The 13,143-nt window shown below is 32.8% G+C and overlaps 1 protein-coding gene across 14 annotated transcripts in view; it reads left to right on the top strand.

Annotated features, from left to right (window-relative positions):
- Nucleotides 1-1,052: 1,052 nt before the first annotated feature.
- The window catches only part of LOC127718394 (islet cell autoantigen 1-like), a 37,037-nt gene continuing 24,946 nt past the window's right edge, over nt 1,053-13,143 (top strand). Inside the window, exons 1-6 of one of the 14 annotated variants that reach the window (XM_052224384.1) lie at nt 1,053-1,133; nt 7,350-7,402; nt 8,436-8,613; nt 10,366-10,438; nt 11,049-11,172; nt 12,692-12,890. In XM_052224384.1, the coding sequence (XP_052080344.1) occupies nt 7,398-7,402; nt 8,436-8,613; nt 10,366-10,438; nt 11,049-11,172; nt 12,692-12,890 (579 nt within the window). In that variant the 5' untranslated portion in view covers nt 1,053-1,133; nt 7,350-7,397. The other 13 variants (XM_052224385.1, XM_052224396.1, XM_052224392.1 and 10 more) reach the window with 13 other exon arrangements.

Raw genomic sequence — 13,143 nt, forward strand, 5'->3', positions numbered from 1 at the left:
GTGTTGTCAATTTCAGTATTTGTAGTCGTTCTATATAACTTTTGTCATTTAAGTATGGTAGCATCTTATTCGCTCGTCTCTGAACATTTTCTAATGATTCAATGTATTTTACTTTATATGGATTCCATACACTATTTGCATATTCTAAGTGTGGTCTTACCAGCGCCTTAAATAACAGTGGCAGTTCAAGTTAGTGGTTTTTTTTTTCAAGTTTGCTGTTTTTGTTATGTTTTTTTTGGGGGGGGGGGGGGGGGGGGGGTGTTCCTGAAAACCTTATTTTATATTTTCTCGTTGTTGTTGTTGTTGTTTTTGGTTATAATTGATTGTTTTAATTTTAACTACATGATATAGGCAGGAAATCCTATAAAGTTAAAGTTCAGGCAATTTCTGTTGGATAAAAGTCTCCTGGGAAAGCACCTTACTTCGTTACTTATATTTGTAACTACGATTATCTTAGCTGTATAATTGGCAAATCCTTTTTTGAATTTGGGTTATCAATGCTCTTCAATTTCGTACTTTATTTTAGCTTTTTTACATTTTTTATTCAAGCGTTACTGTATCAGTGATAAGTCTTTTGTGGACAAAACGCGCCGGCGTTTCCGGTCTCATTGAAGCTCGAATAAAAAATTCCAAATAAAGTAAAAAGTTTGAGAGTATTGAGGATTTGCCAAATACATCTTTTTCTAGGGAAGAAAATCCCTGGTTTTCGAAATCGGATTCAAAATTTTGTAAACAGTTAAATATTTATATATTACGGCTAATTAGTGTAACATATCAGAAGATGAAAAATATCTTTAATGTGGTGATAATTCATTTTCAACACAGAAGTGATAAATTGACAAAAAATAAGACAAGCGTTTACAAAATCGTTCAAAATAGTTATAATGTCAAGTATAAGAAAAGGAACCAATCTTTGAAATTGAACAGTTTACATGTTCATTGGGATATTCAGTCCAATTGTTTCTAAAAGTACTTTCAGTTCTTTGAAAAAGACGTATGAAAGATTAACTCCCTTTGAATCATTCGGTGTTTTCCGTCACTTTCCGGTTTAATTCGTTAGTAAACATGGACGTCTGAAAATGATGCGATTTTTAATGCAGCAATATTTTATTTACTAAGCGAAAACAAAACCTGTAAGATCACTTAGACCCTATATAACTCTCATTCAAAACTAGAAAAATAGACCAAAAATGTTTTCTTCTGTTTAAAACACCATAAAACAGACGATTCGTCATCTGTTTATTTGTGTAAGTTTTTGACACGTCTCTGCACCAAAAAATTATTTGATATAGCTTACCCGAATATAGCTGCGTAACCGTAGCTCTACGGCACCGCGGCTGATCAGACTTAATCTGGTTATATTTATATTCATATCGGCAACACTGTTAGTCATATTGAGTAGGCATTTCTTTATAAGAAAAAACACCCAACACTTTGATATACCCAAGTCGGGCAAAGAACTTGTGTGTGTGCACTTTCTTAGCAAAGTCACTGGTAGATCTATTTTGACAAAATATTCAAGATCTAGAAATAACATACCTACCTACCTAAGTCTACCTAAGTGTTTCCAAACGCAGGAGATCAGTTTGCTCCTCTATCAGTCAGGGATATAACCCTATAGGGTTATTACAGAAAAATAACATACATTTGTTATTGTGGACTAAAAAATCAAAGAACTGTGATAACATATGTATGTTACATGTTTCAAAGGGACAATATACATCATTAGTTTAGTTAAAATGTATACAAGTTCTATTGATATTACTATTGTCTTTATGTATACTTAACTATAGAAAGATATAACAGTTCATAGTTTGCCAATCTTGCATAGTACACCTATGTTATTACAGAAAAAGTATGCCTGGAATAACTAAAGAGTGTTATCACAGCTTCTCTATATCACTCCAAAGCATTTGCTCAGACTTAAATCATGCTTAATTACAATGTATTTTAATTTATTGTAAGAAACAATGACCAGAGCATGTAATGAGGTTCTGTGCAAGCTTCCAAATAATTCCCAAGTGTCTCATATCATAAGTTATATCCTTTAATAACTAAGCCTTGTTATTACAGCTTAGTTTATCCCTTAAAAACCTCGTCTCATTGATTTACCATGGTTAATCAAAAATGTATTAATTTAATTAAAAAATTAGTTATCAAGGCTATGCATTTAGTTTCTGCGCAAAGTCTCTAGAGTTCCCTAGAGCCCACTATAAATTAAAATATTTTTGATTTATTTTACAAATAACAAACATATGTTATTACAGATTTAGAAAATTTAAGGAATAAAGAGTAGACAACTCCTGAAAGTATCTGTAATAACACACACAAGTTATTTTCTGTAATAACCCTATAGAGTTATATCTCTGACTGTCTATCATGTCTATATTTGGCTCTGATTCATCATCACTAACTACACTTGTGCTACTTCTGGCAGAACTTGAAAGTTCTGGTGTTATAGGTGTATTCAGTGTCAAAGTTATATATCATTGGGTGTTCTTTCCAATGCTTGTCTAGACGATTTCCAAAACTCTACATTCTTTGCTGTCACTACGATGTCTGGTAGGCTATTCCATACTTCCACTACTCTGTTAGTGAAGTAGTATTTTCTTATGTCTAGTCTGCTTCTGTTTTTTTACCAATTTCATCGAGTTGCCTCTTGTTGTCCAGCTTGTGTTATGAGTGAATAAACCTTCTGTTACTTTTAAGTCATATACCCCTGTTGTTATCTTGTAGGTTTCTATCATGTCCCCTCTTAGCCTTCTAAATTTTAAAGTAGGAATTTTCAGAATTTTTAATCTTTCTTCGTATGACATATCTTTGAGGTTGGGTAACATTTTTGTTGCTCTACGTTGGACGTTTTCAATTGTCTCGATATCTTTCTTTTTGTACGGGTTCCATACACTACTAGCATATTCAAGATGAGGACGGGCTAATGCTTTAAATACATGTAGTAGGCAGAAGCTTTTATAATCTAAATATTTAAAAGTTCTTCTAATAATTCCAACTAGTTGGTTTGCTTTGTTGACTTGTGTCTGTATATGTTTATCAAATTTTAGCTTTGAATCCATAGTTACTCCTACATCTTTCTCTGATTGAACTGTTTCTAGTGTGATTTCAGATCCATCGACATTTTATACGTGCTATCTTGCCCATAATTGGATTTTGTAGAAATTGGAAGTACTTTACATTTGTCCGGATGGAAATGTTATAGCCATTTTTCACTCCATTTGAACATACTATTTATGTCATTTTGCATTATGGTGTTGTCAATTTCGTTGTTTATAGCTCTATATAATTTAGTGTCATCTGCAAACATGTATACGTCAGACTCTGCACATGACGGCAAATCGTTAATAAAGATAACAAACAGGATTGGTTCCAAAACTGATCCTTGTGGAATACCACTAGTGACATCATGCCATTTTGAAAAAATTCCATTAATTTGTACTCTTTGTTGGCGGTTGCTCAGAATACTTGATCCAATTACATGTTTGTAAGCTCATGCCATATGATCTAAGTTTGTTAATAAGTCGTCTATACGGGACTTTGTCAAACGCCTTCATAAAATCAGTATAAACTGCTTCAATTGATCCACCACTATCTAAAATGCTGGTCCAGTGATCTAAGACTTTTAATAATTGTAATGAGGTTGATCTTCCTCCAATAAAACCAAATTGTCTATCACTATAAAAGGTTATATCAGGGCTCACGCTACCAGGCAACTAGGGAAAGATGTCGCTTTCCCGTCCGTCACTTCGCTTTGCCCGACCCTCAAAAGCGAAAACAAGTCGCCCTGTGGTTTACCATACTCGCTTTCAGTAGCTTTCGTCATCGGCAATATTCATTTTTTACCAAGACGATGAAACAGAAATTTTTCATTTAAAAGTAAAGAAATTCAAGGCATAAACAATTTATTTTCTTCAGAAAAGAGGTTCAAGCATTGATTTCAAAGTTGGTGGCATTTAATTTCATAAAAACAATTTTTTGTGACTTCCGGTACTTGTTACTCGGAGAGCGTACATCAAATCATTCTAACTTTCGGCAAAATAAGTTGTTACTTCATTAGAACTTGATGAAATTTGTCTGAAGTAAATTTGTTATCCTTGTATTGCATTAAAAACGTCATATTCCTTTCCAAATAGCGTGTCAAACATCATTTATTTTTTGTAAATTTTTCTTCATCCGCCATTTAAATTATTGGGCATATTATTGTACAACTACGAATCGGAGTTGAGATTTCATCGGAAACGGACCTGCTATGACCGAAATGCGGATTTTTACGATATTGACTACGGATGCATGAATGGCACTGCTGACAGAAAAAAATTGGTCCCAAAAGAAAAAATTATGCATTCCACACGCATTAACATACTTTTGGTTAGATCTTCTTGATTAATGTATATATTTCCATGTATATGCATTGTTTCAATTTACAAGTTAAAGTTGCTCAACTCTGGGACTATTACACTAGTATAATTATATTATGTCCAAGCTTAACTGTTAAATTTATATATCTTTTTAATGAGAAATACTCAGTTTAATGAATATGATAACAGAGTAGTTTTTTAATTGATATAACAACTTTCTTTTCCTTTTTGATATGTATAAAAAAAAATCTTTTTTATTGAAGTGCCAGATATTTAATTGTTTTTTTTTATCTGAAAAGAGGACTCATATGATTGTGCAACTAGATATGATAAAATTAAACAACTTTAAATTTGAACAGTTACTTTAATTGTATACTCAGGTACAAATTGAACAATATAGAAAAATAAGATACATATGGCCCTTAATGTATTACGGTATAGTAAAAACCAAACATTGTAGCGCCGCAGGCGAACAAGCACTTCTCTTTCAAATCTCACCACTTCTCCCTCTCAATTTCAAAAAGAGAAGTCACTTCTCTCTATGATTCTGAAGTAGTGTGAGCCCTGTATATCTGTTCATATGGTCTTCGATTTTCTTTCTTATAAATTTCTCCATCAGTTTGCATGTGATACTAGTCAGGCTTACGGGTCTGTAATTTGAAGCTAGTTTTTTGTCACCTTTCTTAAAGAGAGCTGTAATTTGGCCAATTTTCCAATCTTTCGGTACTGTACCTGTTTTAAATGAGCTGTTGAAAATCATGCATAGTGGGGCATCTATTATATCAGCTAGTTCAAATAATACTTTTGGATGTACCTGGTCTGGTCCTGGTGACTTTGAAGTATTTTAACTTTTCAGTAGTTTGTTGATTTCTTTAGTTTTAAAGTTATCATTGCTAGATTCTTCAATATAAGGAATATTTTCAATAAATGTATCATCATTATCGTCTTCTACAGTAAAAATACTAGTGAAAAATTCAGCCAATACCTCATCAGCCTTTTCTGTATCTGTACTTGCAATAAAGTTATGACCATCTCTTTTAACATGAAGTTCTGATACACCACTTTTAGATTTTCGCTTTGCATTAACACAAGACCAAAAGTTTTTACAGTTTGTTTTCGCAGACTCTGCTATAGACTTCTCCCGATTTTTTCTTTCTTTAGTAACTGTTGCTTTTGCTTTATTTCGAGCTTTAGTGTACCCCCTGTAGCTTTCGTTATCTCTTGTTATTTCTATATTTTTCCCATGCTCAATGTTTTTTCCTGATTGATAATCTAGCCTCAGCACTAAGAGGTGCTTTAAATTTCTTCTTTGATATATGTTTTTATGCCCCCACCGTAGTGGAGGGGGCATTAAGTTTTACCCTTGTACGTACTTACGTACGTATGTCCGTACGTCCCAAAATTGGTTTCCGTTCTCTAACTTGAGTTTGCCTCAACCAAATGCTATGAAACTTATACACAATGCTTATTACCACAAAACACAGATCAAGTTTGAATTTTGGTGGCGTCACTTTAACCGTTCTAGAGTAATGCCCCTTTAAATCACACATATGATGATTAAGTTTTGAATTTCAACAATTTAAACAAATCACACTTTTTCAAACAGCATGTATTTTGCACAAGTTCAATTCTTTTCTGACAGACATATAGACATAGGGAGGATTGACAGAAAAACAAACTTTTGCTGGTCATACATTGTCATACTAGAAATTCACTAGTCCTATATTTGTGAAATTGTAATGAGATATATATTATGCTTGATTTCTGAAGACAACCATGACAACATGTAAATACAAAAAAGAATAAATAAAAATATGTTACAGATATCCTGCCGAAATGATATAGGGTCGAAAGGTCAGGTTTTGGTAACAATCTGGAAAATATTGTGTTTTCCAAGTCTGATTTTGGTATAATACGTCTATATTGCTTTATGTTTTATCAGTGCACTAGTAATGTTTGGGCTGATCAGGAAACCCTAAATTATAAATTTTTTTTTTTAAATTGCATCACTTTTTTTTTCAAGTCCTTCAGCTGGTCTTGCTCCCTCAACAAACTAAAATGTCCAGATTACCAGCAATATCAAAATAGCTTCTACTAGTTCGAATTTAAGTCATGTGCAATTTTTAACAGATGACTTTCGTAAGGTGCCCTATTGAGAAAAAAACTGTCATGTCACTTCAAGTTATATTGTTTGGTACATGTAATAAGTCAGGTAAGTAAACGACATGAACCTGATGTTCAATGGTTGTCATTTTTTGATGTGGTTCATAAGTGTTTCTTGTTTCTCCTTATTTATATAGATTAGACCGTTGGTTTTCCTGTTAGAACGGTTTTACACTAGTCATTATTTGGGGCCCTTTATAGCTTGCTGTTGAAGGCTGTACTTTGACCTATTATGGTTTTACTTTTACAAATTGTGACTTGGATGGAGAGTTGTCTCATTTCTTATCTTATTTTTTCACTGGACTAAACATATACTTGTACATGAGTCCTATCATGCCTATGATAATATTAAAAACAGGTATACGATAAATACAAAGAAGATGTAGGGTATAGATCAATGCAACAGTAACCTCATTATACTATATAATCACATTATCTGCATCGGACAGAAATTGACCTTGAGCAAGTGTATGTATACATGTACATTTTGGTTGAATTTGGAACATTCAGATACGAAATAAAAGATTTTGACCCAGATCACATGTTCACTGACAATGTATTACACTGCAAATTCTCTGTTGTGTACATGTATTTATGTACATAAAATTGATAATGGAAATGGGGAATGTGTCAAAGAGACAACAACCCGACCATAGAGCAGACAACAGCCGAAAGCCACCAATGGGTCTTCAATGTAGCGAGAAACTCCCGCACCCAAAGGCATGTAGGCTTTAAAAGTCTTAGAGGGAATAGAAATAAGTACATCAACCTTTTCATAAAACTTTATTTTGATTTTCTTTTTTTGATTTTTCACAGATTGTCTGGTAGTTCCGCATCGCTGTGTACAGATATTGTATAGAAAGGATGTCGTAAGTATAATACAGTGAAACCTGTCTAAAGCCAACTTCTTAGCGAATTACAATTTAGCATGGTTTTGGTAGATGTTCCGTTTATTCAGGTTCATTAAGCATTAGATGACTGGACTTATATTTGGTTTAGATAGTTTTCTGTAAAAGCAAGATCGCTTTGGACAGGTTTCACTGTAGTTACATTTAAGCTTTCAATTATTGATAGAAATAATGAACCAAAAACATGAAAGTTAGGTCTCTTCATTTTTCTGTAGCTTGAAAATCGTTTGAGTCATTATGAATGGACTGTGCTTGACTTCTGAAGACTTTCACAATTACAATTTCTAGAGCATAAATTTTGCAACCGATTTAAAAATTATGCAGACAGAAGTTTTGATTTGTTTTAGAGAATTTGTTCATTTTGAAATTTCAAAAGATTTGTTTGTTTGAGCTGGAATAAGGAAATTGAGGAAAAGGAATTAAGTAAATGAATACAGTACTTTGGCAGTTTTGTAACAAGGAAAATTTGAAACAAGATGTACATGCGTAATAACAATGAATAAGATAATAAAATATATTATATTATAAAAAGAAAAAGTTTTGACTTTTGATACAGTTATTTTCATCATTTATTAAATATTGAGTACTGAACATGTTGAACAGTTTTAAATAATAAAAATTAATAAGCTTTTATTTAAAATCTTTCCATGATTATAAACATGATAAGATAAGCAAAAACTTGTCAGATATTTAATTTTGACTCATGCTACATACATAACAGAACAGGAGTTCAAAGATATTGGCAGTTTCAACTTATATTATTAGAGGTTTAGAAAGATGTATTGCATGACCTTTTTCCTGTGCATCTGCCATGTCTACTTTGTCTTTACTGGTAGGCAGATTTTTAAAACAATTTGAAGGATTTTAACAGACTTCCACTTAAAATTTTAAAAAAAAACATGCTTTAATAAAAAAGAATTCTGTCTGGCATGTCTAATTTCACTCTGAATTTTGTCAAAAAACATCATGAAAACTATTTTAAATCTTTCTTCAGTCGGCATGGTTACAGTGGATCCAACTATGATAAATATGTGGAACGAACAGATACATCCACAGTTCACAAGATCAAGGAAACGTTTTGGACAACCAAACAAGCAGTAATACAGAAACTAGGCAAGAAAGAAGATGAACATGTGGTCGCATCAGATGCTCAACTTGATGCTAAGCTAGAGGTATGATATGGGAATATTACTGAATTGATTTATTAGATGCTCAACTTGATGCTAAGCTAGAGGTATGATATGGGAATATTACTGAATTGATTTATTAGATGCTAGAGTTATGATATGGGAATAGTACTGAATTGATTTATCAGATGCTCAACTTGATGCTAAGCTAGAGGTATGATATGGGAATATTACTGAATTGATTTATCAGATGCTCAACTTGATGCTAAGCTAGAGGTATGATATGGGAATAGTACTGAATTGATTTATCAGATGCTCAACTTGATGCTAAGCTAGAGGTATGATATGGGAATAGTACTGAATTGATTTATCAGATGATCAACTTGATGCTAAGCTAGAGGTATGATATGGGAATAGTACTGAAATGATTTATCAGATGCTCAACTTGATGCTAAGCTAGAGGTATGATATGGGAATAGTACTGAATTGATTTATCAGATGCTCAACTTGATGCTAAGCTAGAGGTATGGTATGGGAATATTACTGAATTGATTTATCAGATGCTCAACTTGATGCTAAGCTAGAGGTATGGTATGGGAATATTACTGAATTGATTTATCAAATGCTCAACTTGATGCTAAGCTAGAGGTATGGTATGGGAATATTACTGAATTGATTTATCAGATGCTCAACTTGATGCTAAGCTAGAGGTATGATATGGGAATATTACTGAATTGATTTATCAGATGCTCAACTTGATGCTAAGCTAGAGGTATGATATGGGAATATTACTGAATTGATTTATCAGATGCTCAACTTGATGCTAAGCTAGAGGTATGATATGGGAATATTACTGAATTGATTTATCAGATGCTCAACTTGATGCAAAGCTAGAGGTATGATATGGGAATATTACTGAATTGATTTATCAGATGCTCAACTTGATGTTAAGCTAGAGGTATGGTATGGGAATATTACTGAATTGATTTTACCCGACTTGGCAGGGCTTTAGCTGCTCCAACCATGGTAACCGAGAAATATTATGAAATCATTCTGTGAATCACTGCTGACAATTGTCTATTCATGCTTTGTATAAAAATAGGGAGATGTGTTATAATTGCCAATAAGACAACTATCCAACAAAGTTCAAATGATGTCGATATAAGCAATTATAAGTAACTGTAGGGTTTCAACAATGAGAAAACCCATACTGTATAGTCAGCTATAAAAGGTCTGACATGAAAAATGTGAAACAACTCAAGTGAGAAAACTGCCTAATTTATAATACAATTTACGAAAAAAACAAAAAAGACAGACATGAACCAACAACAACCACTGAACTAAAGGCTCCTGACTTAGGACAGGCACATTCAGAATGTGGAGGGGTTAAACATGTTTGTGAGGACTTAACCCTCCTCTAACCTGGGACATGTTTGTGAGGGCTTAACCCTCCTCTAACCTGGGACAGTGGTGTAACATCACATCATTAGAACAAACTGTAAAAATCAGTTGGAAATGGTTTAATTCAATCGATCGGTACGAAGCACAAAAAGACAACTAACATAAAATATGTTTTGAAAGGAGTATTTGGTTAGATGACTAGTAGAATAACAGTAAAGATAATTTTGTTAAAGTGTATAATATGAAGTTTGTGAAAAGCAAATTAACAAAATCTAATGCAAGGTCATGCTAAATATTTTACATACAAATAAGCAATGTTGTTGTGTTATTAAATAAATAGATTATATCTCTAAGGTGTTCTGAGCTATATTGATGTATGCAATTATATCGCTTAAGGTATTCAGAGCTATACAGAGATCTTCAATGGAACTATTGAAAGTGATAGAAAAATACCAGGATCGTTTATGTCGTAAGTAGGAACTATTGAAAGTAATAGAAAATGTCAGGATCGTTTACATCTTACGAAAACCAGTCTGTTTCAGATACATGTATTAAATAATGTGGGAACTGTTGTGTAATCTTGAATTTATATCATTCAGTGATAGAACAACTAATTTCAGAACAAAGATAGTAATGTTCGATGAAGTGATTTGATCACAGAAAGTGCTGCATACAAAAATATTAGAATGTGAGTGAGTACTAACTAAACACCCATTGAATGTTTGAAGAAATTCACAAAAATTAATAAAATTCTATTCTTAACATAAGGGCTATTCCTGAAAAAAATGTATGGAGGGGGGAGGGTTGGAAGGCACTTTAATTATTATTGTATGGGTGGGGGAAGGTCATGAAGTTTAAATTGTGTGGTTATGTATGCAAAGTAAAATGCAATTGTATGGGTGATCGCCATAAAAAAAGTGCCTTCCATTCTGCAAACCCCATATTGTTTTTTTCTGAAAAAGCCCTGAAAAAAAACAGTAGGATTCTAGTTCTATCCATAAAAAGATTGCAATGAAAATATTTAAAAGTATATTCAGAAAATAAAAACCGTAAATTTGTATGAACATTTTCTTTTATAGGATTGTCACAAGAAGAAAGTAGCACAGGAAGATTCCTTAAATCACAGAGTAACATTGACAAAACCAGAGCTGGTAAAATGATGGCTGCTGTAGGCAAATCACAGAGCTTCTCAGCTCAGCAAAGGTAGGCAAATCACAGAGCTTTTTAGCTCAGCAAAGGTAGGCAAATCACAGAGCTTTTTAGCTCATCAAATGTAGGCAAATCAAAGGTAGGCAAAGCATAGAGTTTCTCAGCTCTGTCTCAGCAAAGGTAGGCAAATCATAGAGCTTTTTATCTCGATCAGCAAATGGAGGCAAGTCACAGAACTTTTAAGCTCAGCAGAAGTACATGAATCACAGAGCCTCTCAGCTTAATAAAATGGAATTCATATTTTTTTTGGTCATTAAATATCAGGAGTGGGGGCTATTTCATGCCCTAAGTACTGAACTAGGATATTGAATTTTTTTAATTCTCAGAAAACCCAGCTGAATACTGCATTTTATATAGTTAGTATAGATGTAAAAAAAAATCTTGAAAGATTTGATTGTAGAATTAAACAACAAACAATTGCATATTCATCAACTCTGTATTTGTAAAATGAGACAAAGAGAAATCAGAATAACATATAGACCGTAAGAAACTGAGAAAATTGTTTAATCTCAAAAGTTGTTTCAAGCTTCAATAACATGAAGATATCCAAAAATTAAACAAAAAATTTATAAAAAAAAGTAATCATTGAAAATTCAAATTTTTCTTGAAAATTCTTTGTAAGTTATGAATCAATTACCATGATTACTTATATAACATATACACATCACCTATAGCAATGTCAGATATACACAACACCTATAGCAATGTCAGATATACACAACACCTATAGCAATGTCAGATATACACAACACCTATAGCAATGTCAGATATACACAACACCTATAGCAATGTCAGATATACACAACACCTATAGCAATGTCAGACCTTTTATGTTCTTGCCTGTTGGCTTTTAGCTTGAAGAAGTGGTGTTATATGGTTCTTCAAATTCTATTAAAAATACCTGTAAAAATTTGCATTTCTTTCTGTGTTGAACCATTAATATACATACATGTAAGTGACCATTTTGAAATGAAAGTAAAATGTTAAAGAAAATATGCAATTTTAAAGCTTATAAAAATTGGTTTATGTGGGTGAAATATATACTTCATACCTGACAACTTTTCAAAATCTCCATGGGGTATGTATGTGCTTAAATACCCTTATAATTAATTTGAATGCCTGTTTTGAGGTGTTTATTTTATACCATAAAGAATTTCAAAATTCAGGTCAACACATCTAAATCATGAAAGTTGGCAGGTTTGATACTTTATGCATTCAGATTTCATGAACTGCAAAATAGTTATAAAAGTCAGGCCACACTTAAAAATATTTTGGTTTGGCCAAACCTTACCCAAAGGTAGAGACAGTGGGTAGGTAGGTAGGCAGTTTCTTTTTTTTTTTGGACAAAGAGAAATTGAAGTGTCAGATGTTTATAGTCTTCATGCTTATCTGATTAAAAAAAAATTTCACATCAGGACAATAAAAGATTTTGAGTAGGCAGCAATTTTATGGGTAGGTAGGGTTAAAGGAAACAAACATATTCTTTTTTATGGCCTCATATGTATTTTAATAGGTTAGCTATGAGAGTTCCACTAGTAAGACTTTACCAGGAAGTAGAAACATTTAGATACCGAGCCATATCAGACACATTAATGACTATAAATAGAATGGAAGGAGCCAGGACAGAGTACAGAGGTGCCCTCTTGTGGATGAAAGATGTATCAGAACAGTTGGATCCAGATACTTACAAACAGTTAGAAAAATTTAGAAAAGTAAGAAAAAATATTTAAGGATGTTAGCTTATCTTGTTTTTATACGCCCGTCAAATTTTTGACGGGACGTATTATGTTATACAAATGTCCGGCGTCCGTCTGTCTGTCTGTCCGTCTGTCTGTCCGGCGTAAACATGTTGCACCGTAACTTGAGAATGACTTATCCAAATTTCATGAAACTTAACATAGTTGTTTCTTATGATGGTCAAACGATCTGTATACTTTTTGGTGAAAATAAGATTAAAACTTTTTG

Source organism: Mytilus californianus, unplaced genomic scaffold (assembly GCF_021869535.1).
Source record: "Mytilus californianus isolate M0D057914Y unplaced genomic scaffold, xbMytCali1.0.p SCAF_10, whole genome shotgun sequence".
NCBI classification, from domain to species: Eukaryota; Metazoa; Mollusca; class Bivalvia; order Mytilida; family Mytilidae; genus Mytilus; species Mytilus californianus.